This window comes from Danio aesculapii, chromosome 23 (assembly GCF_903798145.1).
Source record: "Danio aesculapii chromosome 23, fDanAes4.1, whole genome shotgun sequence".
NCBI classification, from domain to species: domain Eukaryota; kingdom Metazoa; phylum Chordata; class Actinopteri; order Cypriniformes; family Danionidae; genus Danio; species Danio aesculapii.
In genome coordinates, this window is record NC_079457.1 from 14,799,779 (window position 1) to 14,825,587 (window position 25,809).

At 34.6% G+C, this 25,809-nt stretch overlaps 1 protein-coding gene across 4 annotated transcripts in view; it reads right to left on the reverse strand.

The window, feature by feature from the left end:
* Positions 1–1,579: 1,579 nt before the first annotated feature.
* rapgef3 (Rap guanine nucleotide exchange factor (GEF) 3) overlaps positions 1,580–25,809 on the reverse strand; it is a 77,466-nt gene continuing 53,236 nt past the window's right edge. For 3 of the 4 annotated variants that reach the window (XM_056449267.1, XM_056449264.1, XM_056449265.1), the window contains 17 exons: positions 24,581–24,669; positions 24,249–24,327; positions 21,736–21,886; positions 20,434–20,516; positions 20,072–20,102; positions 17,514–17,592; positions 17,211–17,348; positions 16,019–16,116; positions 14,055–14,180; positions 11,031–11,212; positions 9,654–9,744; positions 9,181–9,231; positions 8,976–9,063; positions 8,817–8,881; positions 8,666–8,720; positions 6,241–6,312; positions 1,580–2,470 (listed from right to left, as the gene is read on the reverse strand). In XM_056449267.1, coding sequence (XP_056305242.1) covers positions 2,352–2,470; positions 6,241–6,312; positions 8,666–8,720; positions 8,817–8,881; positions 8,976–9,063; positions 9,181–9,231; positions 9,654–9,744; positions 11,031–11,212; positions 14,055–14,180; positions 16,019–16,116; positions 17,211–17,348; positions 17,514–17,592; positions 20,072–20,102; positions 20,434–20,516; positions 21,736–21,886; positions 24,249–24,327; positions 24,581–24,669 — 1,597 coding nt within the window. In that variant the 3' untranslated portion in view covers positions 1,580–2,351. The remainder of the gene's footprint in view (positions 2,471–6,240; positions 6,313–8,665; positions 8,721–8,816; positions 8,882–8,975; positions 9,064–9,180; positions 9,232–9,653; positions 9,745–11,030; positions 11,213–14,054; positions 14,181–16,018; positions 16,117–17,210; positions 17,349–17,513; positions 17,593–20,071; positions 20,103–20,433; positions 20,517–21,735; positions 21,887–24,248; positions 24,328–24,580; positions 24,670–25,809) is intronic. The other variant, XM_056449266.1, reaches the window with a different exon arrangement.

Below are 25,809 nucleotides of genomic sequence, written 5' to 3' on the forward strand. Positions count from 1 at the left end.
GCCTCTGGTTGAATTATTTTTTGCTTGGACTTTTACAAAATATTTGCAAATAGTGATATTGATTATACAGTGCATCCAGAAAGTATTGATAGCGCTTCACTTTTCCACATTTTTTATGTTACAGCCTTATTCCAAAATGGATTAAATTCTTTTATTTCCTCAATATTCTACACTCAACACACCATAATGACAATGTGAGAAAAGAAAGTAGTATTTACAGAAGTATTTACGGCCTTTGCTCAATACTTTGTTGATGCACCCTTTGGCAGCAATTACAGCCTCAAGTCTTTTTGAATATGATGCCACAAGCTTGGCACATCTGTCTTTGGGAATTTTTGCCCAATCCTCTTTGCAGTACCTCTCAAGCTCTATCAGGCTGGATGGGAAGCGACGGTGTACAGCCATTTTCAGATCTCTGATGTTGAATAGGATTAAGGTCTGGGCTCTGGCTGGGTCACTCAAGGACATTCACCGAGTTCTTGTGAAGCCGCTCCATTGATATTTTGGCAGTGTGCTTTGGGTTATTGTCCTGCTGGTAGATGAACCGTGGCCCCTCTCTGAGGTGAAGAGCACTCTGTAGCAGGTTTTCATTCAGGATATCTTTGTACATTGCTGCATTCATCTTTCCCTCTTTCCTGACTAGTCTTCCAGTTCCTGCTGCTGATAAACATCCCCAAAGCATGATGCTGCCCCTCCACCATGCTTCACTGTAGGGATGGTATTAGCCTGGTGATGAGCGGTGCCTGGTTTTCTTCAAACGGCACTCACTCCAAAGAGTTTAATTTTAGTCTCATCAGACCAGAGAATTTTGTTTCTTATGGTCTGAGAGTGGCTTTCGCCTGGCCACACTACCATACAGGCCTGATTGGTGAATTGCTGCACAGATGGTTGTCCTTCTGTTAGGTTCTCCTCTCTCCACAGAAGAACGCTGGAGCTCAGACAGAGTGACCACAGGATTATTGATCACATCCCTGACTGAGTCCTTGTTGTTCCAAACATCTTCCACTTATGAATGATGGAGGCCACTATGCTCATTGGAACTTTCAGAGCAGCAGAAATTTTTCTGTAACCTTCCCCAGTCTTGTGCCTTGAGACAATCCTGTCTTTGAGGTCTACAGACAATTCCTTTGTCTTCATGCTTGGTTTGTGCTCTGACATGCACTGTCAACCCTGGGACCTTATATAGACAGGTGTATGCCTTTTCAAATCATGTCCAATCAACTGAATTTACCACAGGTGAACTCCAATTAAGCTGCAGAAACAATGTACCTGAGCTCAATTTAGAGCTTCACCGCAAAGGCTGTGAATACTTATGTACATGTAATTTTTCAGGTTTTTTATTTATAATGAATTTGCAACAATATCAACAAATCTTTTTTCACATTGTCATAATGGGGTATTGTGTGTAGAATTTTGAGAAAATAAATGAATATAATCCATTTTGGAATAAAGCTGTAACATAAAAATTTGTGGAAAGAGTGAAGCGCTATGAATACTTCCTGGATGCACTGTATTTAACACTGCTTTTGATGTTGACAATGCACAAAATATGTTCAGTAACAAAGGAAACGGCGTCACAAATGTTCAATAATTTATTTATAAAAAATAAACACTCTATTAGAAAAAAATGCATAAGATACTTTCATATATATAATCTATAAATTGTTTAACTTAGTGGTATTTGGCTTTTATATACAGCAGCTTATAATAATCTGCATTGTCAGTTGTTCTCCAGTGCTTGCTAACAATGAAATTAAAAGATTAATATTCCTAAGAGAACAGAACTAGAACACTGCTGAATAAAAAGTGCAGAGAGACCATGACTATTGAAAATCAATGCATTTATGTACACTAATTTTCAATAATTAAACAATCCATTCTCTGTTATGCCATTTACACCATAGCTACCAAATATATAATGTTAAAGTTAAACATTTTATATCGTTTTGCCTCCTAAACAACAACTTCATTCATCAATTGCTGGTTGGAAAAGCTGTGGCGAGTGGATAAAGAACTGTAATCAACATCGTCATGATATAAATCTTTTAGAAATAACAGTTAATGCCAGCAGCACTGAAGTGAATTGTTTGCTCACGGTGTAGGCTGGTATGTCAGATAAGACCCAAACATCAGAACACTTCCGATAAGGCAATAAAAAGAAGGAAAATTGTCCATTGTCAGCATTTGTCATCCAGCGCTCAACTTTTTGCAGTTCATGCAGCACTGGTGGACAATTGTGAGAATTTACACCAATTAACCACACATAGGGTGGTCATGGCTTCCATCAGTTCAGTTTTTCTTTTCTCCAATATGGAGCAGGAACGGGCTGAAGATAGCAGTTTTGCGGGACCTCAGCGCTCTAAGGCTCTGGAAAGCTGAGTTAGTTTCTTCTGATTGTCGATCACTTTCAGGTTCTGGATGTACTGTCTGATACTAGTGGCACTGCGGAGGTTCAGAGACTGGTCTGAATCTACAAAATGAGAAAGTGAGAATTAGAAAGACAGCCTGGTTTGTTTCGGCTCTGTTTTTTTAATATCACTAACCACATCATTTTTTTTTTTTTTTAGAAATTGTCATACTAGTTAAACACACAATTTAAAGCACGTGTCAAACTCAGTTCCTGGGGGGCTACAGCTCTGCACAGTTTAGCTTTAACCCTAGTTGCTGTAAACACTCTTGATCAAACTAACTGTGTCATTCAGGCTTATTTGAAACCTGCAGATAAGTGTGTTGAAGTAGAGTTGGAACTAAACTGTACAGGGCAGCTGTCCATAGGAGCGTAGTTTGACACCCCTGAATTAAACCCAAGGCAGCACCCAAAATTGCATCTCAAAAGGAAAATTCACCCAAAAATGAACATTCGATTATTATTTATTCACCCTTTACTTGATCCAGTTTGTTTTTTATTCTTTTGAACAGAAAGGAAGAGATATTGAAGAAAGCTAAACCTGTAACCATGCGGTGACTTCCACTGTAGCCTATTTTGAGTAAACAAAGCAATTTGAGCACAGTAAAACCCGATAAATAAAGAGAATTCAAACCAACTGAGAATTGCAAAACCCAGTAAGTTAAGGCAACTCAAACCGTTTGAGGAAACCGATTGCTACAAACCATTTGAGTTAAAAAAAACAAATCTATATGATTACTGTGAACTTACTCCATTTAATGAGGTATTTAATTAACTCATTACCTTCAAAACTCTTTTCAAATAAGTAGAATTAACTTTCAGTCAATTTTGAGTTAACTACAGTCATTTCATTTGATAAAGTTGACTGTTGGGTTTTACAGTGTATGTCTTTATTTAAAAGAATTTAATTAATCTGATTTATTAATTAACCTATTTAAGTTTTAGTGTTTTGTGCAACATTTAGCATATTCAGACCTACAGTATCCTCTGATTAGCGGTTCTAGAGTTTATTATAGGTCAAACTATAAAGACTATGCATCTAATATGACTACTTTTAGGCTAAATGAAGAAACAAATAGCTATTTTACAAGAACAGTGTCTTGTGAACACTTAGGTTGTCTATCGGTGCTCTGATCTATGGAAGCCCGTTCCTGCCACTGAATAAAAAAAATGTAAAAACAAAACAAAATTTAAAACAAAATTTATATATATATATATATATATATATATATATATATATATATATATATATATATATATATATATATATATATATATATATTTATATATATATCTCAAAAAAAAATAAAAAATTTCTACTAATGTTTTGCTTCTTAGACTTTTACACACCTGAAACTTGTCTATAGCGCTTGTTCACTGCTGCTCTTATAGTTGTGTAAATTGCTTCCTTGTCCTCATTTGTAAGTCGCTTTGGATAAAAGCGTCTGCTAAATGACTAAATGTAAATATATATATATATATATATATATATATATATATATATATATATATATATATATATATATATATATATATATATATATATATATATAATTAAAAAAAATACAATTTAAGTCAGAATTCTGAGTTAAGTCAGAATTGAGAGTTATTAAGTCAGAATTGTGAGTTATAAAGTCCCAATTCTGAGTTATAAAGTCGCAATTCAGAATTGTGAGTTTTAAAGGAGTTTCCTGTTATGACGATTGGCCATAAATGAAGTGTTAAAGACTCTTTCTTTAGGTTCTCTGCTTGTGATGTGGTATAGATTCGCAGCCCAGTTTACCAATAAAGGTCAGGAATACACAGTATTTGGTTTACACGTTTACTGAACTGAAATGTAAACTAACCCTTTTAGTTTTAGCCCTTTATAATGTACGATGTGTCTGCAGCTCCCAAGTACACCACACGAGGGCACTCTTTCAATATGAAACAAATAACAGCTGCGACAAAATGTAAATCATATAATTGTTACACATATAATAGATAAATAATATAGAAAGCCTAATTTTAGACTTTTGGAGGAATCCCACAACCTATAGCTAGTTTCAGGCGCTCTGTTAAATGCTTTATAATTGCTATTTAGACCAAATGGTAATAATTAACAAAGAACAAATCCATACGAATAAATAGACAGCCTAGTTCAACTATATATTTCATTTTTGAAAGCGTGATAAACATTAAAAAGTCACATATAGGCTTTATGTTGGGGCTATGAGCTAATATGTGCATGCGTCTTTAAAACTCTATTTATGGCCAGTCGGCATAACAGGAAACTCAGGAAATTTAGTAACTCAGAATTCTGACTTAATCTCTGAATTGCGACTTTATAACTCAGAATTCTGACTTACAATAATTTATTATTATTATTATTTTATTATTATTATATATATATTTTTCCAATTATTTTTTTTATATCAAGTGGCGGGAACGGGCTTCCATAGTGAAAGTCTAAATGTGCTAATATAAAACCAACTTTACCTCAATCAACCCCCCCTGTAATTCGCACCCTGCTTATTGGTTAATTCATTGGCAATGTGTGTAATTTCAGTGTAACCCTGATACACTCGCCATATTGTCATTTTAGTATTTTTGACGTTTAAAATTTTGATATTTTGCCACTAACATTTTTAGTTTGTGATTTCGGAAGCTGTCGGGGTTAAGCTTTTTCGGGGTTAAATGGCGTATTTTGTTTGCAATTTCGGAAGAAGTCTAATGCTATTCAGGATTAAAACGCGTTTCACATTACTTGTCAACGTTTGATTGCTTGCTGATTTTGATTGGAAAAACGGAGCGTGTCACATCAGCTGTGCATAGTCGTTAAGCCCAAACTGCTGTCAGGTTTTTCTCCCCTGAATGGACTTTTCGAGCAGTAAGGTAAGAGTGAAACAATGAAATGTTACTTCACTTTAAATGAAGCGTTACCTGTCCCTTGACATTTTACTTCAAACGATGAAAGTAATGTTTATATCGGTTACCGAGTGGAAAATCTGAGTTGAAATGTAGGCTACAACATCTAAATGTGCCTTCCTCTAGTTATAACTAATCTCACCACAAGATGTCGCTAAACAACAACACTTCATGTCCTGCCAATTGTGCCTAAATCAAAGATTAACCCTTATTTTGACAAGCACCCCTGCTGAAAAACAGCTTAAACCAGCCTAAAGCTGTCGGTTACACATGGGTGTCGAATATAATAGGATGCAGTTCTACATAGATAGCTGCACAAGCTATTTAACAAGTAAAATGTGTTAACCTAGTGTCATATACAGTAGTTGATAAACAATTCTTATAGTAGACCAATCTACTACTGTAGTTCTTATTTAATCATTTTGACTACTTGAGGTGGAATATACTTAACCAACTTACTTTAACAATTAGTTTGCTGCAAGTAAGATGAGCTAAAAATAAACCCCTGTCCTCTATCCATTCTGAAAACATGTCACAATACTGAAGTCTTTAGGAACTTCTTGTTGATGCATGCAAACTTTAAGTAGTAGGGAGGTGGAAAAAGTAATTGTTGTCTGGGATGCTACATGCAGAGTTAAAAAGGGGTTTTAGTCTGACGTCATGTTTCCAGATCCAAGCAATCTACCAAATTTAAAAACCAAAAATGGATATAACGCTCACTGTGTGCTGTAAAATCATGCTACTGGATCCATACTGGCATCTCATATGGCCAGGCACTGATTCATCTTTTGTGAATCACTGAAATATTACCAGGACACTGTGAGACTGTAGTTTTTTAAAGTAAAGGGTTGGTCATCTATTGTGAGAGGCTTGGACCTGGAAACCGCATTCCTTACATCAGGACTGAGGAGAAAGAAATGACGTACATGTTGATATTCGGATAGCTTGAGCATCCAAGAACATTCTCTCCGTCAAGCCTTTCTGCGGAGATGAAGGCACTGCAAAAGCACAGAATAACTCTGAATTTAGATACGAATGAGTGAGATAAAAATGAAAGTCACCATGAAATGAAATTTGATGTCTTTTTTTTTTAAAAATGAATTGACACCATTTCTAATAAATCATTAATCCATGCATGCATGCACTTAAGTAGCCTATTTATTCCCTCCTTCATCAATTTCTATCTCTTCTCAGATGACACGTTTACAGGAGCAAGCACATGACACACCGTCACTCAACTGAAATCAAAATGACAGCAAACCACAACCATTCCATCAATTTTCAAACAACAAAATCAAGTCCATCTCTATTTTTTCTTTTCTAATTGGCTGCGTGTACACTCCCATTAAAACAATCTGTTTTTTTACTCTCATCAGAGAGATTAACATGTTGCATCTGTGTAAACACATGTACATGTCTTTTTTTTAATCTGTTCTGAGCCACATATTCATATCTGACTTGCATGTGTGTGTAATATTAAATGACAAAAAGATCTTAGGGGTCATGAAATCCATTTTCACATATAAATGTATTATATTTTATAAACTTTGAAGTTTTTGCACAGTATTTGTTGTCAGTTTACAGTATTTGAACAAAATATGATTTATACTATTATGGATTATACTATACTAGTATAATATACTACTATATACTATTATACTACTACTTTAGATTTAGATTTTCCATTTTATAACTTCAAGACTTGCAGTGTAAACACAGCCATTGAATGCTATCAGCTTTCATTGTAAGGCAACTTTAAATGGAACAGTGTTAAAAGGATAGTTTACCCAATAATGAAAATTCTGCCATTTACTCACCCTTCACTTGTTAAATACCTATTTAAATTTCTTTCTTCAGTTAAACACAAAATAAGATATTTTAAGAATTGCTAGTTGCTGGGACACATTGACTTCCCTAGTCATTTTTGTCTGATGGGTCTCAGCAACCAGCCTTCTCCAAAACATCATCTTTTGTGTTCGACAGAAAAACGAAACTCCTAAAGGTTTAAAAAGCCTCTATTTTGGGTTTTTAAAACTGACCTTCCATGCAGTGTTTTAGCATATCACTAAGTGAAGGAAAACATCCAGCTGAGGTTTAAATCTGAAAGTGCACCGTGTTTAAAACTATTGATTCTTTAACGAAATATTCGACTCAGAATCGTGTTGGGTTCTTTTGCCTGAACACATTGACGTTGACACGGTACATCACCAAATATGTACTGCCTGAGCACAGGGGATCACGGGACTGATCATGATGCAAAGATGACGATCAGTAAAGGATTAAAGTTCATTTTCACAACAACACCAGTAGTACAGTATAGCCAACCCTGTGCTGTGTTTGTTCCGGTCATTTTTCTGATGATTGATACAATAACCTACGCTGGAGAGCGGGAGTCGCCGGCCATTTGCTACTGAAGGAGCAGCAGAAACTATTATGTATGGGACTTTGTCAGACTTTGACAGGGACTTTGTCAGTAACTTTTACAGTTCATATGAACCAGCATCATAACAAGTGTAATTCAAATTGTTGCCTCATTTTCTTTAGTTGCAAAATATGTATTTATTTGTGAGTTGTAAGTTGTAATCGCTCTGCGCGGCTTGTAATCACTTATCTATTATAGATCAGTGCTTGTACTGTATCTCTCAGGCTAAATCTTTATGGGGCTGTTCACATATCGTGTCCAAAACCACTATGAAAATGCGATGCGTGCTTCTTCCTTTAACAATTTAAATGCGTTTTTGAACTCACGATCCTCTGCCATATATCTTCGCCACCATCGGCTCTTCATACACACGGTCAATTTTCAAAATTGTTCAACTTTTTACTGTGTGGATTAATACTGAATGTGTGTCGATGTTATTACTTGGGGTTGTGGTTAAGAATAGAGTATATGCTGGTGTTTAACTGCATTGCTTAAATGCATTCCTGCATCATTGGGCTCTCACATACTCTCTGCTACTTCATAGCCATGGTGGGCGTTTCTCTCTGTTTCGCGCCGAACCCAGTTGACCGATCACAACAGACTGGGTCATCTGACCAATCAGCGCATATTAGCCTCACGCAAAAAAGAGGTTAGGGAAAAAAATTGCTGAACAAATCATATGTGAGTCGTTGGGATAATTAGATAAAAAATAAATGTATGTTATATGACAATGAAAGTGTTTTTTGATCTTGCATGCATATCAGCCTGGTGTTGGAACCCTCAAAACCAAAATATGACCTTTTTTAATGCATAATAGGGGCTCTTTAAAATCACACGAGGGAGAGTAAATGAGGCAGTTTTCATTTTTGAGTGAACTATCTCTTTAAACACTGGCGTCCTGTGAACCACACCACTGGAGGGAGCCGTACCGTAAGGTTGGCTTCGACAATCCCGAACTGTCTTCACTGTTCTGGCAATCATGCGCTAAAAATAAGGTAAAAAAGGCACACATTAAATGTTTTTGTCCAAGTTAAAGAGTCTAAATGTTAATTAAGTGCAGTACTCCGACCACAAACTCACCATTTTCTCACAGTTGACCAGTTTATCAGTGTAGTTCTTGTTTCCCTCATGAATAAATGTCATGTCTGTGTAGATAAGTGATGCATTTAGCTGATTAAATTGTAATCCACTATATACTGTACACATAACATAAACTGTAGATTCACTAGTGAACTGTACCTTTTAGAAGCAGTGGCATGAAGGGAATGTATGGAGGGCTGAGTTTGGCAATAGTCAGTCTGTAGGCCCTGTGGTTACGGGACGGATCCTAAAACAGATTATAAATTTATATATATATATATATATATATATATATATATATATATATATATATATATATATATATATATATATAAGCATTCACATATATTGGAAAATCATTTACCATCAGTCTTTCATATGCACAGTAGATCCTCTTGGTTTTATTGGGAAGTCTCTGTTCAATGACATGAAAATATATGTAATTTTTAATAAAGTCAAATGAATTTGCATTGCACTTTTTCAATAACAGCTGTTTCAGAAAAGAAATATATGAAGGTAATGTTTATAGTTTTACTTATTACATTTAGCAAATTAAAACTGGGGAATGTCCTAATTCGTAAGTCGCTTTTAATAAAAGTGTCTGCTAAATGTAAATGGAGAAGTGTAGTTTACATTTTATGATACAAACAATCAAGTATGAGATTTGGTAGAGTATACATTGCCCTATGCAAGTACTATGTATGTATGTATGTATGTATGTATGTATGTATGCAGAGATTATTCTGAGAGAAAAAATACATTATTTTCATGCTCCTGTACACCAAAATAAAGCAGCAGACTAATTTACATAGCCTAAGAAAGTGCATTTGTCCTTACCTCCCATGTTTTATTGAGCCTCTGCACTGCACTGTTACTGAGGCCAAACATCACTGCGAAAAAAGAGTTGAGGTTCTTCTGCTCTTTCAAACTGAAACAGATCAGAATAGACACCCATGAGCTCATACTGCCTAATACAAACAAGTCATATGTGTTTGTTTCGTTGTAAATAATTGGTAGTAGTTGTTATATATCATACATGAGAAATCATAATTCATGATCAAGACATATAAACAGAGGTAAAAAAAGTAAAATTTGGCTTCCTCTAGTGGTCACGAATAATATGATCTATAAAATCATTTACCAACAGTTATGTTAATATTATTGAAATATCAAATATTTAATGACAGTTTTTATAACATATTTTCTTTTATATAATTTTTTCTTTGTTTTATTTTCTTTTATATTATAATATTTTTGGGTTTTTCTTTTACATTTTATGTGTATTCATGACAGTTATGCTACATTTTTAGTTTTAGCTATTTGTGTACATTAAAATGAGAAATATCTTTGGCAAATAGCTGAAGATTTTTTTAAAATATCTATTTATTTTTGTTTTTTTATTTCTATTTATTTATTTATAAATGTATTTTGTTTTTTAAACATAAAAAATATAGGCATTTATATTTAAATTTATTGAAAGTGTTATTTTTGAAAACAATACAGGCCGGGCCATTTTATAAATGCTAAACTAAAAATGGGTCAAAACCAAAATAACATTGATGAATATCCATATTTTGTAGAGGGGATTAAAATGACAATAAAATTTTTAAAATAAAATGGATTGACGTATGTCAGTACTTGGTAGTATGAGTTAAAAAGGAACCACTTTTTTTTCTACCAACATTGCATGGCAAAAAGTTTTGAAGATATCACAAATCTTTCTTTTGGCATAATAGTCACTGCTAGATATTTGGGAATCTTAGTGTATTTCCATGTGTAAATCATTAGCTTTTATATTGCTTTCACCCCCCCCCCCCCCAAAAAAAAACCCTGCCCTCCACAAAAAACATACACAAAAAACCACAACCAACCATGTAATATATGATGCAAATACACAAAAACATTTTTAGCATGTATTCCTAACATTTATTGTGGTATTCTCCATTATCCAGTGTGTATGTACTCCAGCTGTACAGTTGCAATGACACAAACTGAGCACAAAGTTTGTTTAAAGATTATGTGAATTAGTGGGTTGGGTAAATATACGGTGAGCCAAGTTGTGAAGGTGAACTCATGCAATCATGTGACGTAAAAGAAATCTAGTTCAATGATAGCATTAATGATTAAACCACTGACAGATTTTGAATAACCTCTACTACTGTATGTATAAAGTATATGGCCACTAACAGTGTTGTAAGTTGATGTAATACTCACACAACAGCCATCTTGATGAACTTCTTCAGCAGTATGGCTCTCTTGCCCAGGTCTTCACAGAGACACAGTTCAGTCACAACCCAGTACTGAACCTCATTGAAGCGACGAACAAACCGCTCAAGGTTCGCTGTGGTGGATCCAGGGAACTTTTCCCGTCCGAAAACATAGTAGACAAGCTCCACCTGTAGTACAGCAAATACAAGTTTAAAAAAATACTTCATATTAAAAAGATTTAAAACAATTGATTCAAGGTACGTGAATAGTTTCACTAACAAAAAATCTCATTAAAATGATTCAAGTTCTTTTTAAACAAAAGAAAAAAGTTTGCACAATATTACACACAATATTAATGTTTACAGTGTATTTTCTATATAAATGTAGGTGTTGTAAGCCTTAAAACCCCAACTTTTTTATTATAATATTTTAATATTTTGTGTAATTTCTTGTATGAATACTCAAGTGTTAAAACAAATCTAAATAAATATATTTGTTCATGTTTTTTTTTTTAAGAACATACTATACTAGTATATTTCTACAAGATAAGAGCTTCTCTTTATGTGTTTTGGGTGAACTTTGGAAGTATCTAATTGTTCTGTCGGACAAGTAGTCCAAATGACACACGTGTCCACGTTACTTCCTACATCTGATAGGCCCTTATATGTGTGTATTTGTGAGCTGGCGGCACGGCAGACGTCACATATTTCAAGTGTTTACTCAGTAGGTGTGAGCCAGGCGTGCGATTCAGACAGCTCGGCTGTAAATTATTTCAGTGACTCACTCTCTCTGTCATGTTTGATTCTTGAACCGATACACCGTACACATGACTGATCACATCAGTGGGACATTTGTGTGCCTGAACATGTGACACCATTTCTATTTAGATGCAGAGCCTGATATATATAATGCCACGCTGCTCTAATTGTGATCGTTATGCTGATGATTAGATTTTAGTATTAAAACGTCTCCATTAAAATGGCTCAGTTGTTAGCACTGTCACCTCACAGCAAGAAGGTCTCTGATTTGAGTCCCAGCTGGGCCAGTTGGCATTTCTGTGTGGAGTTTGTATGTTCTCTCCGTGTTCGTGTGGGTTTCCCCCACAGTCCAAAGTCATGCACTATAAATGAATTGGGTGAACCAAATTGGCTGAAGTGTATAAGCTTGTATGGATGTTTCCCAGTACTGTGTTGGAGCTGGAAGGGTATCCGCTGTGTGAAACATATGCTGGAGTAGTTGGTGGTTTATTCCAATGTGGTGACCCTTGATAAATAAGGGACTAAGCTGAAGGAAAATGAAAGAATGATTATGTCTGTTGCTTTTGCACATATTACCTTTCATGCAGTCTGTAATGTGCATGTAAACGATCTGCAAACTTTAAATGATCAGAGGTCATGATAAATGTCTCCGAAAAGAAAAGAGAACTGCCTGAAATAAGTTATCAGTAATTCCAGTCTTTCTAAACAAACCTATGTGGGTTTGTAACATATTTGCATTGTATATTTTTCATTTGCTTCCCATGAACACTGTAGTTGTTGAGGCATGGCAGATTTTGGTTTGTCTTGTACTCATGTCAAGGAAATGTTTTTTTTTTTTTTTTTTTTTGCAATATTAAATCCACTTTGCATGCACTTCTAAAGGATACAAAGGGCTTGAATTGATACAGTAAAATCAACGCCATTTTCACTGTTTATATTAATGTTTTCATGTGTTGAGGAAGACTAATCAGCTGAGTTTGGCCCATTGCACTGCAAAAATAATTTTCTTACTTAGACATTTTGTCTTATTTCTAGTCCAAATGTCTAAAAATTCTTAAATCAAGAAACAAGCGAAAAATATTGTCTTGTTTTCAGAAATAACGACAAATATGGTCGAGAAATGCTTGTGCCCAACTGAGCCTGCTTTCTCTCTCGGTTTTTATCCTTCACTTTGGCCAATTGGTGAAGTTTTTTCCTCGTCGCTGTCGCTACTGGCTTGCATAGTTTGGGACTTGTGGAGCTGCGCATCTATGGATTACTCTTCAGTGTTTGGACTCTCAGCAGTGAATATTAAAACACACTGAACTGACCTGAACCTACACTCTGAAAACTGAACTGAACTAAACTGAATATTTCAATTCAATATAATCTTCTATGTGAAGCTGCTTTGACACAGTCTACATTGTAAAAGCACTATACAAATAAAGATGAACTGAATTGAATCGAATATGTAAGCAAAATAATCTTATTTCAAAGCGAAAACAAGATTACTTGCCCCATTGGCAGATTATTTAGCTATTTTTAAGGAAAAACTCACTTCATTCAGAAAACAAGACAATATTTTTTGCTTGTCTAGAAAATGCATCTTGATTTAAGAATTTTGTAGATATTTGGACTAGAAACAAGACAAAAACGTCACTTAATTTTGACTTATTATTTCTAAAAACAAAATATTTTTTGCTTGTCTAAAAATGCTTCTTGATTTAAGAATCGTTTGATATTTGGACTAGAAACAGGACAAAAACTTAAGTAAGAAAAGCATTTTCTTGCAGTGTAATGGGCTACTGGCCGTCGACTAATCACAACATAATTGGTCATCTGAAAAATCACAGCAGATATGGTCTAAAAACAAGGAGTTCAGAGAGACTGAATCACTGAACAAACCATTTCAGATACTGTGCTGCGATGTACATGAGAAGATTGAACTGTTTTTTTGATCTTGCATGGCGTAAATCAATTTTTAGAGACTTTAAAAACAACATTTTAAAATATCTCAATGGAGCACTTAAGGACTTAATTTTCATCTAAAATTAGCATATTTTCTCTGTCTCCTATGTTTATTTTCAGTTAATGTAAATTAAGGACAATGAAAATAACCTATTTGTTCCCATAAAAGTGAAATTACTGAATTTCTGAGAAAAACAAAACCATTTCAGATGGCACTTTTTGCATCTGAACACTTCACGTTCCTTCTTAAATGGAAACCGTCATTCCAGGTCTAAAGAAACAGTTATATGACAGTGACAAATGTGTGTTTTGGTTCGTCTGTTACCTCATGCATGGCCATGAAGAGTTCCCAGTCGTAGCTGGTGTGTTGACTGGCCATGTCCTTGGAGCAAATCTGCTCCAGAGTGTCCATGGTGCTCTTCTCCGGCCCCAGCTGCTCTTTCACAGGTGTCTGTCAGAGGTAAACCACACACACATTGGGTTTTATGATGACCCTGTGTTAACAGTCTGCTGTATTGTCCATAATCTACTATAACCTTCTTTCCCTGACAATAAGCATTCAGTATTATTTGGCAGGTAGGTTGTTGCTATGCATTTGCTAGGGTGTTCTGCGTGGTTGCTATGGGGTTACTAAATTAATCTGGGCAATTGCTAGGATATTGTAATGGATTTGCTAGAGACTTCAAGGTTGCTGTGGGATTTCTAGGGCCTTCTGTGTTGCTCAGGTAATCCGATTGGTGTCTGAAATATTGTTTTGCAGTTGCTTGGGTTTTATTAAGGTGCTATGGCAATCTGGATAGTTTCTAGGATGTTTAGTATGTCAATGTCTTGTTTTGGATGGTTTCTGAGTGGTTGCTGGTGCATCTAGACTCTTCTATGCTAGTTGATAGAGAGCCACACAGACTAATATTTGTCATTTTGTCTGGTTCCATAATTACATGTGTGTGTATATATATATTGATTAATCAGATTAAATAAATAAAATAAAAAAAACAAACCAATTATTGCTTAGAAAAGCAGACAAATTGAGATTGTTTGAAGGTATTGCATAATTATTGCAAAATAATTAGTTACAAGGATCTTTAGACGTCATATTGTTATAAATCACTTTAGCAGGCTCCAAACACTATGTAGCTGTTTTTGTTGCTTGTGCCTTTCAGAATGTGCCTCAGTCTCCGGCTGCATCAGATAAACAGCACAGGGACAGACATGAAAGAAGCAGATCTCACATAATGTTTGTGAGAAATACTACAGTAAGAACTTTCCCAATGGTTTTGTTTGATCTATTTTGTGGAGTTAATTCAAGCCTTTCGATGAGTCACACACAGTGTCATTACAAAGTTCATCATGTGCGTCTAACTTTTTCTGCATTTAATCCACTGCTGTATGGATATCCGTTATATTAATGTACAAAATTAACATGATTTAACGTCTACAAACCAGGATTGAAGCGTCTTCTTTTATAATTGTACTGATATGCGGCTGTGGTGATAAAGATGGTAAAATCACTGTAATTTACACTGTAATTCATTACAAGCATGCACTGTTTTAAAAACGTTTTAAACTTGTAAAACTCATTCTTGATCATATTTGATGATGATTGATGATCACAGAGAGCCGAACAGATCTTTTAATCCCAGTTTCTTCGCATGTCCTGTCTTGTTGATATGATTATACACGTTACTACGGAGATATGTTAATTTGTAGCCGTCAATCAATTCGGTGGGTGGGGAAAGCGCACTCCTATGTCACGTTGCGGTGGGCCTCAAAATGGGAGGGATTTGGATCCTATTTTAATGCCAGGAAATTAAAAAAAGTTTTGTTTTTCTATATCACTCCAGTATCACTGTTTACATGCTATACCTTCACACAGCTCTGTCCAAACAGCTTCCAAAAGATGATTTTCATCATAGGTGCCCTTTAAAGTATTAGTCCCCATTAAATGTAACTGTATAAAAAAATCTTAAAACAAAAATGTTTCTTTTGTATTCAATAGAATTAAAAAGGTATTTTTTTTTTTTTACTTCTGGATGAAATAATTCTATTCAAATTTCTTCAAGTCATGAGACTCATATCCAATATAGTCATCTTTTTTTCTTTCCTTTTTTTTTGATGACCCAAAAGTTTAATTGTTTCTTGATTAGTCTTCAATCTCTTGCCTAACCAATTTATTACTAATGCTGTTTTTTTGTGCATAGTAAAACAGATTTGTCAGAGTTAAGCATATTACAGCTCATTTCTAGAGTGTTTTTACTATAAAACTGCAGTAGTTCTGTTAGCATCTCTCACCAGTTGTTCAACTTGGCTGGAAGTGCAGAGAAAAAGCTTTTCATTCACTCCTAAACAGGCAGACACTGCTGTCGTCTCCAACTTCAACTGGACTCTGTCTGTAACATACAAAGCAGATCAGACTTTGATAACATGAAACATCTGATTAGGTCAACACTAAATGATAGTTACCCAAAAAATAAAAAATATATATTAGATCAGCCTCAACTAGTTACATATCTTTGAGTTTCTTTTTTTCTATAAGATATTTTGAAGAATGCTAAACACCTGTAACCATTTAGTAGGGAAAACTAATACTGTGGAAGTTAATGGTTACAGGTTTCCAACATTTTTAAAAATATCTTCTTTTGTGTTTAACAGAAGAACAAAACTCATAAAAGGTTGGAACATGTAAAAGGTTGGCAAATTATGACAGAATTTTCATCTCTTAACCCGAATCATATGAATCTCATAGTTTGTATTTTGAAGAAAGCTGAAAACCTGTAACCATTTACTTTTGTAGTAGTGAAAACAAATACTGTGGAAGTCATTAGTTACAGATTTCCAACATTTTTCAAAATTATTCTTTTGTGTTTAAGAGAAGAAGGAAACTTGTATGGGTTTGGAGTAAGTAAAGGAAAAACGAATACTGTGGAAGTCAGTGGTTACAGGTTTCCAACATTTTTCAAAATATCTTCTTTTGTGTTCAACAGAAGAAGGAAATTCATAAGGGTTTGGAACAAGTAAAATGATAACAGAATTTTCAACTCTGAACACATGTCATATGAATCTCACAGTTTATATTTTGAAGAAAGATGAAAACATGTAACCATTTGATTTTATAGTAGTGAAAACAAATACTGTGGAAGTCAGTGGTTACATATTTCCAACATTTTTCACATTATCCTATTTTGTGTTGAACAGATGAAAGAAATTCATAAAGGTTTAGAAAAAGGGTGGAAAATGATGTCAGAAGTTTTAACTCTGAACCCAAATCATATCAATCTTATAGTTTATATTTTGAAGAAAGCTAAAAACCTGTAACCATTTACTTCCATAGTAGGAAAACAAGTCAATGGTTATAGGTTTCCAACATTTTTCAAAAAATCTTTTTTTGTGTTTATCAAAATTCATAAAGGTTTGGAACAAGGGTGGGCAAATGATGACAGAATATTTATCTCTGAACCCAAATCCTCTGAATCTCCTAGTTTACCTCCTGAGGAATTCATCTTGACCAGCACGTAGTTTCTGTCAGGATCCACTAATGTAGTCAAGATGTCGCTCACTGACGCATCAACTGGCAGCATCACAGTGACAGCCTTGTGATCCGGTTTAAAGATCTCATACAAGACTGAAAACAAACAATTGAACTCTTTTAAATAAAGGTAAATTCCACCTAGTCTATTTTGATTAATCACAGCAATTTCACAGGTTTATCATTGTTTTACCTGGACTTTCTTTAATGTCTTTGTGTTACGGATTGGTATAGAAGTCTTACAGAAGTAAAAACACAAACCTTTATCTTGGGCTTTAATCGACCTCAGTTTCCCCACCGGCTCTTCGTAAGCTGAAAACCAATCAAACTTTTGGTTCAGCTGAAACAAATAGATGAGTATATTGGATATCAGAGCTTGCAGGGATTTAAAAGGCAGTTTTCAACATGTGGAGACAGACCGAGTAAAAATAAATAGACCGTATTGATGAATTCGGGTGTGATGGATTTTCTCAGTCTAATTCCAAGAATGTAAGGAATCTGAGAGAAAATCAGGTGTCCGTGAAGGATGGACAATATGGCATTTTAAAAACCATTTGTTAGGATGATTTTTCTGTTAGAAAATAGCTGAAAAGGTTTCTACCAGTGTGTTTTAGGTTTATGGCACTACATTATTATACTCAGTGAATATGTGAGTCATATGTTCGTTGGATGTTTTTTCAGGTTAAGTGCTTGTAAACTATTTATTTGGGCTGAATAAAAACAAACAAATTAAGCTGAGCGTTACTAAATTTAATTTTGTTTGTTTAAATTCAACCATACAAATTGTTTGCAACAATTTTACAGAAATCATTTTTATTCCAGTTTAGGTTTTTTTATGCATTAGAATGTTTTTAAAGAATATTATAAATTTGTATCATTATTTACAGGAAGTAAACACTAAAATGTAATTTAATCTTGTCAGGTATTTCATTACATATTAAAAAATCGTATTACAGTGCAGAGCAAATATGCTAATTAATTGTAATTTTAACGATTTTCCCTTAATCTTTTACATTTCTTATTAGGTACATGTACGAGTGTATGTTGTTTCATTTTTGCATTAATATAACGTTATGGTTACTTAAGATGGATCATTATTTAACCCATATTTTGCAAAAAATTCAATAACAATGAAACATTAGACAGTTTGCTTGCATTTAATGTTTTCACTTTTGTACATTTATCGGAACTTTTGTATGCCAAACAAACAAAAAACTAAACACCGAATTGTCTTTGACCCATATATTTGGCTGCTAGCTTGTACAGTTTTACGAAGTTTACATTACACCAGTAGGTGGCAGCAGATGTTTTAATAATTAAACTGATTCATTAAAAAACAAGGATTAATTCATTAAATTCATAAAAATAACTTATTTAAATTAAATTTAAAATGAACATTTTAAAAGCATATTGTCATTTAGACAATAATTCATAAATTCAAAAATGTTTTCACTTTACTGAACTAGATTTACTAAGGATTTACTATGTACAAAGTCAATTAAAATACATCTTTAGCACTGTGTATTGTTGAATCCCTTATGAAGGATGAGTTGAATGTTTACACACTTTTTGTTGCTTGTTAAGCTGAATCAATACAATTCTTAGTTTTTTTTCTTTTTAAGGCAACCTTATTGTTTTATGTTCAATCCACTCAAAGTTCTTTTCGATTCTTTTCGTTTTATGTTCAATCCACTCAAATTTCTTTAACTTAATCGATTTGTGTTGGGACAACATAAAGGAATTGTATGGAAACCACAGTGCGCAGCAACTCAAAGAGAAATATTATTATTGTCATTATTTCACATCATATAGGCTTTCCTTAAATCCATGCATCATATTGTGTATACACTACCTGACAAAAGTCTTATCGCCTATCCAAGTTTTAGGAACAACAAATAATGACTTCTAGTTGCTCATTAGCTCTGCAATGACTCAACATTAATGAAGTCATCAGGAATGGCAAAGAAAGCGTTCTTGCAGGACTCCCAGAGTTCAACAAGATTCTTTGGATTCATCTTTAATGCCTCCTCCTTCATCTTACCCCAGACATGCTTAAAAATGTTCATATCTGGTGACTGGGCTGGTCAATCCTTGAGCACCTTGACATTCTTTGCTTTCAGGAACTTTGATGTGGAGGCTGAAGTATGAGAAGGAGCGCTATCCTGCTGAAGAATTTGCCCTCTCTTGTGGTTTGTAATGTAATCAGCACAAATGTCTTGATACCTCAGGCTGTTGATGTTGCTATCCATTCTGCAGATCTCTCGCACACCCCCATACTGAACATAACCCCAAACCATGATTTTTTTCTTCACCACACTTGACTGATTTCTGTGAGAATCTTGGGTCCATGCGGGTTCCAGGTCTTCTGCAGTATTTGTAATGATTGGGATGCAGTTCAACAGATGATTCATCGGATAAATTCTTCTGACAAATGATCAACTAGAAGGCAAGTTATTATTTGTTGCTCTTACATCTGAGATCGACGACAAGACTTTTGTCAGGTAGTGTATGTACTTATAGTTTAAACATTTGTTCTGAATCATACTGTAAATATCTACATAATATTACTGGGTTTCATGTGACCGTGGATGATTCTGACCTACTTTTAGTTTTCATTTCAATGTTTTTGTAGTGTACGTGTATTACGGGATTTACTTTTTGTTTTGTTCTCTGTATTTGTCTAAAGATCTCCGGCCACAGAGATGTTGACTTTTCCACCGGAGAGTCTGTTTATCATTCAGTGTTGTAAAGTAGGATTTATTGGCTGCTTTCTTATCGCTGCCAGTTTCCTATTAGACCAAGAAACCATTGCTTCTTACCTTTGTCAGAGTGTGACATCCATTCTCCATTCTGTAAAGTATGCAATAAATAGGGTTTAAATGTGGGATTATGTAATGAGATTTTATGACATGTTTAGCAAACTCTAGAGTAAAGCTGTGGACTTTTTAATAGCAGGTCAGATAAAGATTAATTAAGCTTTTTATGTTATTACTTTATGACATCATATCTGATTATATATCATTTTTTGCTCTAAACGATCCTTCAAAGTGTGAATTATATAAGGTACACATTGAACACTTTGAATCCCTTGCAGTATGTTCATCTGTCACAGATTGGATTATAGGACAAATATATTGAGAAACTATATAAGTGCAGGTGTTTGTATGTGTGTATTACTTACATTTTTGTCTTCCTCCTGTCTCTCAGCTGTTCTCTAAGCATGCTAGAAAGTCTTGAGTCAGCCATCACTCCTTCCCTGAATTTCTATCACAAAAATTATAGTTAAATAATTAAAATATATTTACACTTAAAGCAGCACTGACTGTGTGATTAGCTTGTGACAAATACAAATGTTATTAAAATAAAAATAAAAATGATTGAGGCTGGCACTTTATTGATTAAGATCGGGTTGGATTAAACATTATGATAATATTGCTTTTTCTCTTTTTTTGACATACCTTTCAACCTTTTTAGTAACATATTTTACATTAAACAGTGGGTTATATTAATATTGGTTATTTTACAATTTTTTTTTATTCTTTTGAATTAAACGATAGAAGAAGTATTAAAACATTTATAAAATCTTTTAAACTAACATTGTTTTTAAAAGATTATTTTCAGCAAAATATCTACCTGATTTTTGGATTAAACATGGTTGGTATATGGTAATATTGTTATTATTATTATTATTATTATTATATTTATATTATTTACATTAGTATTAATTTCTAACACTATTGTCCTTGTAAAAATGTATTGTATTATATTATTCATTCATTCATTCATTTTCTTTTCGACTAAGTCCCTTTATTAATCCGGGGTCGTCACAGCGCAATGAACCACCAGCCCATCCAGCACATGTTCCACGCAGCGGATGCCCTTCCAGCTGCAACCCATCTCTGGGAAACATCCATACACACTCATTCACACTCATACACTACGGACAATTTAGCCTAGCCAATTCATCTGTACCGCATGTCTTTGGACTGTGGGGGAAACGGGAGCACCCGGAGGAAACCCATGCAAACGCAGGGAGAACATGCAAACTCCATACAGAAATGCCAACTGACCCAGCCGAGGCTCAAACCAGCGACCTTGCTGTGAGGCGACAGCACTACCTACGGCCCCACAGATGCCTATAATATATTATATTATATTATATTATTAGAAAAGAAAACGTTATGTAATATAATAATAATAATAATAATAATAGTAGTAGTTGTAGTAGTAGTATTACTGTTGTTGTTGTTATAATTATTTATTTCACCGTCATTTTAATTTTTTTTATTCTTTGAATTGAAGTTTATATTTTAAATAAATGTTTATTTTTTTATAAAAAAAATTAATATATGGATTAATTCATGCACAGTCATATTTATTATTAATGGTAACCGTTAGCTAATTTTTGCTTATAGTGTACCACCCCCATTTCTGAGTTCTGTGCTTCAGAAAACAAGGTCTACATCATTTAACCCATTTTTACCTCTAGGAATTCAGAGGCCACAGGATCGTCCCTGAGCAGCAGAGCAAACAGAGCCACCCAGTGACACACCAGCTTCACCACCTTCTGCTTGGTGTTGAGAGCGTACGCTGCCTTCTCCAGATCTGAGCCTTCAGATGGCTCCGCTTGGTAAGTGCAAGAGCAAGTTAAGGAACATCAAAACACTTACAAACAGCTCTGAGCTTTTAGGCCTAAAGTAAAACTGCTAACACCGCAAAAAAACATACAAGGCACATTTGCATGAACATGAGTAATCTACTTATTTAGCCCAGTCTGAATAATACAATCTTGACCCTGTTTACATGGACATCAGTAATCGAATTATTGCATTAATCCAAATAAGACAATAACATGATTAAGGTGTTAACATGTTATAACACATAGTTCGATTAATGTCATCACATCACCACGCTATCCACATTTCCTCCAGAGTTTCATGTAATTTCGGGTCTTTCATTTTTAATTTGTCGACTTTAACTGCAGTTTGGCACTTTCACTTTCTTTTGGGAATATTTCGTGCAAGCCCCCTGTGACAAATGCGATATCGTATGCGAGTATGAACTGCTGGAAGAGTGTAGTTTTAATGGAATGTGACACTGCACACCGTATAGGGAAAAAAACCTCTGCATTTCACGAGGCAGGTGTCTGTAGACCTTCACTGACTCGGTAGGTGCAGAGAATAGTTTCAAACAGGGGTGTGTGTATGGAATATCCTGTCACAAAATGTGGAGAAAATCCCACATGAAGGTAATAGTTAGATTAAGGTGTTTACATGTCTGTACAATAATGTGACTAAAATGTCTTAATCCGATTTCTGTTTAGCTTGATTATGACTTTAGTCAAACTAAGGTATCATCAATACCTTATCATCAATATCATAAATCGCTGTTAATCAGAGTATTGTCTTAATCGTATTAAAATCACATTTTTGGTGTCCATGTAAATATACTCACTGTTTATATGAGTTTTTAACTGTATGTTTCAATTTTATTTGTTGTAGTACATGGATCAATTAATGGCACAGGATCCCATCCAACATGCATCAACATGCATTTCTTTGTCTTCATTATGGGACCTTATACAGTTTTGGGTGTTATTTAGAATTTTTTTTTCCCCGAAAGCTTCAAATGCAGTTTATTATCGGTCATGTTATACGTTGTATGTGATGTTAATAACTGTACCATGGACTGTTTTTCAGGCAGTGGCAGCAATCGAATAATATACCACGTTGTTGACTGGGTGGGGGGTTTTGTAGAATTTTTTTGTCTTCATTAGGGTACCTTATACAGTTTTGGGTGTTATTTTGATTTTTTTTATTATTTTTTTTTTTTATGAAAGCTTCAAATGCAGTTTATTATCAGTCATGTTATACTCAATTTTCAGTATATTCTTGCTCAAAGCCAAAAAACTGTTTTGTTTAATGTCAAACTGATGACGGTGTTGAAATTTTAACAGTTATACTGTTATTTATGTGTGCATGTGTATACTCAACGCTATCTCACTGCAGTAACTTTGATTTAGATACAGTTTAGTACGATTTGCTTATTCCCCAATGATGGTTCGGTTTAGACGTGGGGTTTGGTATCACACACTTCTTTTAAAAAATCATACATTTTCATATGACTAAACTCGTATGAATTAGCCTGATCTGACAAAATGTAAAAAATAATTGCGTTTCCCTATGAGATCAAACCGGTATACTGCGCGTCAATAATAAACCAGAAATACGCCTTTCTTTTTTTTTTTTCATTTATTTTACATCATTCAGTTTGTGTTTACTCTCTATATAATTTGGATCAATCAAAAATCTTACGTGATACACACCTTCTGCCACTTTTCCAAATAATCAACTAGAAGGCAAGTTATTATTTGTTGCTCTTACAACTGGGATCGACTTTTGTCAGGTAGTTAAGGGTGTTCCTTTAATTCTTAAAGGAATAGTTCCCCAGCATACTCTGGCAACATTTGTCTCTGAAATTCTGGAAGACCAGGGTGAAGGGGGGGTGGTGGGTCTGAGTAACAAAGGTGAGGAACGGGGGGCGGGGTGTATGTGATGTTAGTAACTGTACCATGGACCAGTTTTCTGGTTCTGGATGGGGGTGTTGGAGACTGTATCAAAAAAGATGAGAACTCGGGGGTTGAATTGCGGGAGTTTTCTGGGAGAAATAAAATGGGAGTGTGGTGGGAGATGGGTGTTGGCAGGTATGTTCACCACTAACCACTGACTTCCATAGTGTTTGCTTTTCCAACTCTGAATCTCAGTGGTTACTATTTCCCAACATTCTCCAAAATATCTTTTGTTTTCAACAGAAAAAAAAACAAGTTTGGAACAAGTCAAGGGTGAGCAATTGATTACAAAATTGTCTTTTTTTGGTAAACTATCCCAGTAATGAGAGAATTATCTTAATAGAGAATGTTGTGGTCCATGTAAATGTACAGATAGAGAAATATCAATATGAAGCAGAATATAAGTGACTAATATAGTGTAAGGATATTGATGCTGGAGGGCAGCGCACAGTTGACTGCAGGGCATGAAGACGGGATGTGTTAGGAGGAAGTCAGTCACACAGGGATCTAAAGAAGCACAAAACAAGCTCTTAAACTTCATCAACAGGGACTTGTTTTTTTCACTGAGCTGTGTGGGGAAACCCAGAACAACCTCAATCATCTGACTGCTGCTTTTGAATGGCTGTATAAACAACACTAAATGAGCTGGAATGTTTTGGTCACTCCCTCACTCTGACTCCTGGGATACACAACTCATCGTTTTTTGAAAATAACAACAAGTTGTGAAACAAGTCACTCACAAACCATGCATCTGCCTTACCTATGAAGTCAGCGCCGTTGGTTTCCAGTTTTATGGCCTCCAGCATGTGCTCCAGGATCTTCTCCGGCGTTCCTGACATTACCGTGTACCTGGATAATTCATACCTATAATTAGACGTCCTCCATTTCTGTTTTTCATCATTGACTTAAAGCACTTGAAATCAAATAATAGACATGACTAATAAGGACTGAGCTTGCATTTCATTGTACAACAGCACTCATATGTTGGTAAAGTACTTGAATGAATTAGTGGTTGCACTTTCACTGCGGACATTCTTAAATGCGAACAGTTTTATCTATGCTCGATATTCATTATTCAGGGTTCGTTTCACTTGCTGATGTTATATAAATGGTTTATGAAGATGCTGGATGATTTGATTTACACACAGGAATGCTAAAATGGACCCAGTGTTTGTGAGGAGGAGACATTGTGTATACAAGCAAATGCAATCTTTTTATTAAAGGAATGCTGCTTGCCATTTCAATACATGATACATAACCTTCCTAGTGTTTATACATTAAATGTGAGGTTGTAAACTTGTGAATGTGGATTGTTGAGCTGGACTAAGACACATTTGTAGTGTGTAGATCCTTATTGCAAGTTTGCCTTAATATAGATAGTAGAGTCCCCTTTAAGTTATAGTATGTCATATGGAGAATATCGGTCTGGAGCAATGTATCATTGCTCATTTTGGATGATCAAGTGTGATTTGATTATTATTGTCTAAAATAAAAAAATATTCTGCTCAATTTAATTCACTCTTTGAGAAATAAGATACTACGAAATGTATATTATAAGAAAATTATAGTGTATATTTATTTAGGTATGTAGCGGTATCGGAAATTATGGATGCACTTGGCCGAAAACCTAAGCTTTGTAATAATTATTTATTGGTTATAATATATTTTTAGAATTGTAATAATTTATATAATTATTATATTAATAGTTTTGGAATAAACTTACATTATATGGATTAGACAGTGTATGAATCCAAAGTTGTCTTTACAATTGTTGTGACGACAACACAGTAGCATTATTGCAAGCATGAGGAACAAATATACTACATAAATGTCCCAGCATATGTATATATGGGTACATGAACAGAATATTAACAAAGGTAATATTGAGTTATTTTGAACTTTGACCAGTGCATGTGCAAGCTAGTCAAAAGTGTGCTCGGCTGCTCTTGTGTTTTGGTTGGTGAAGCAAATAACCACTCTTGCTTGGTG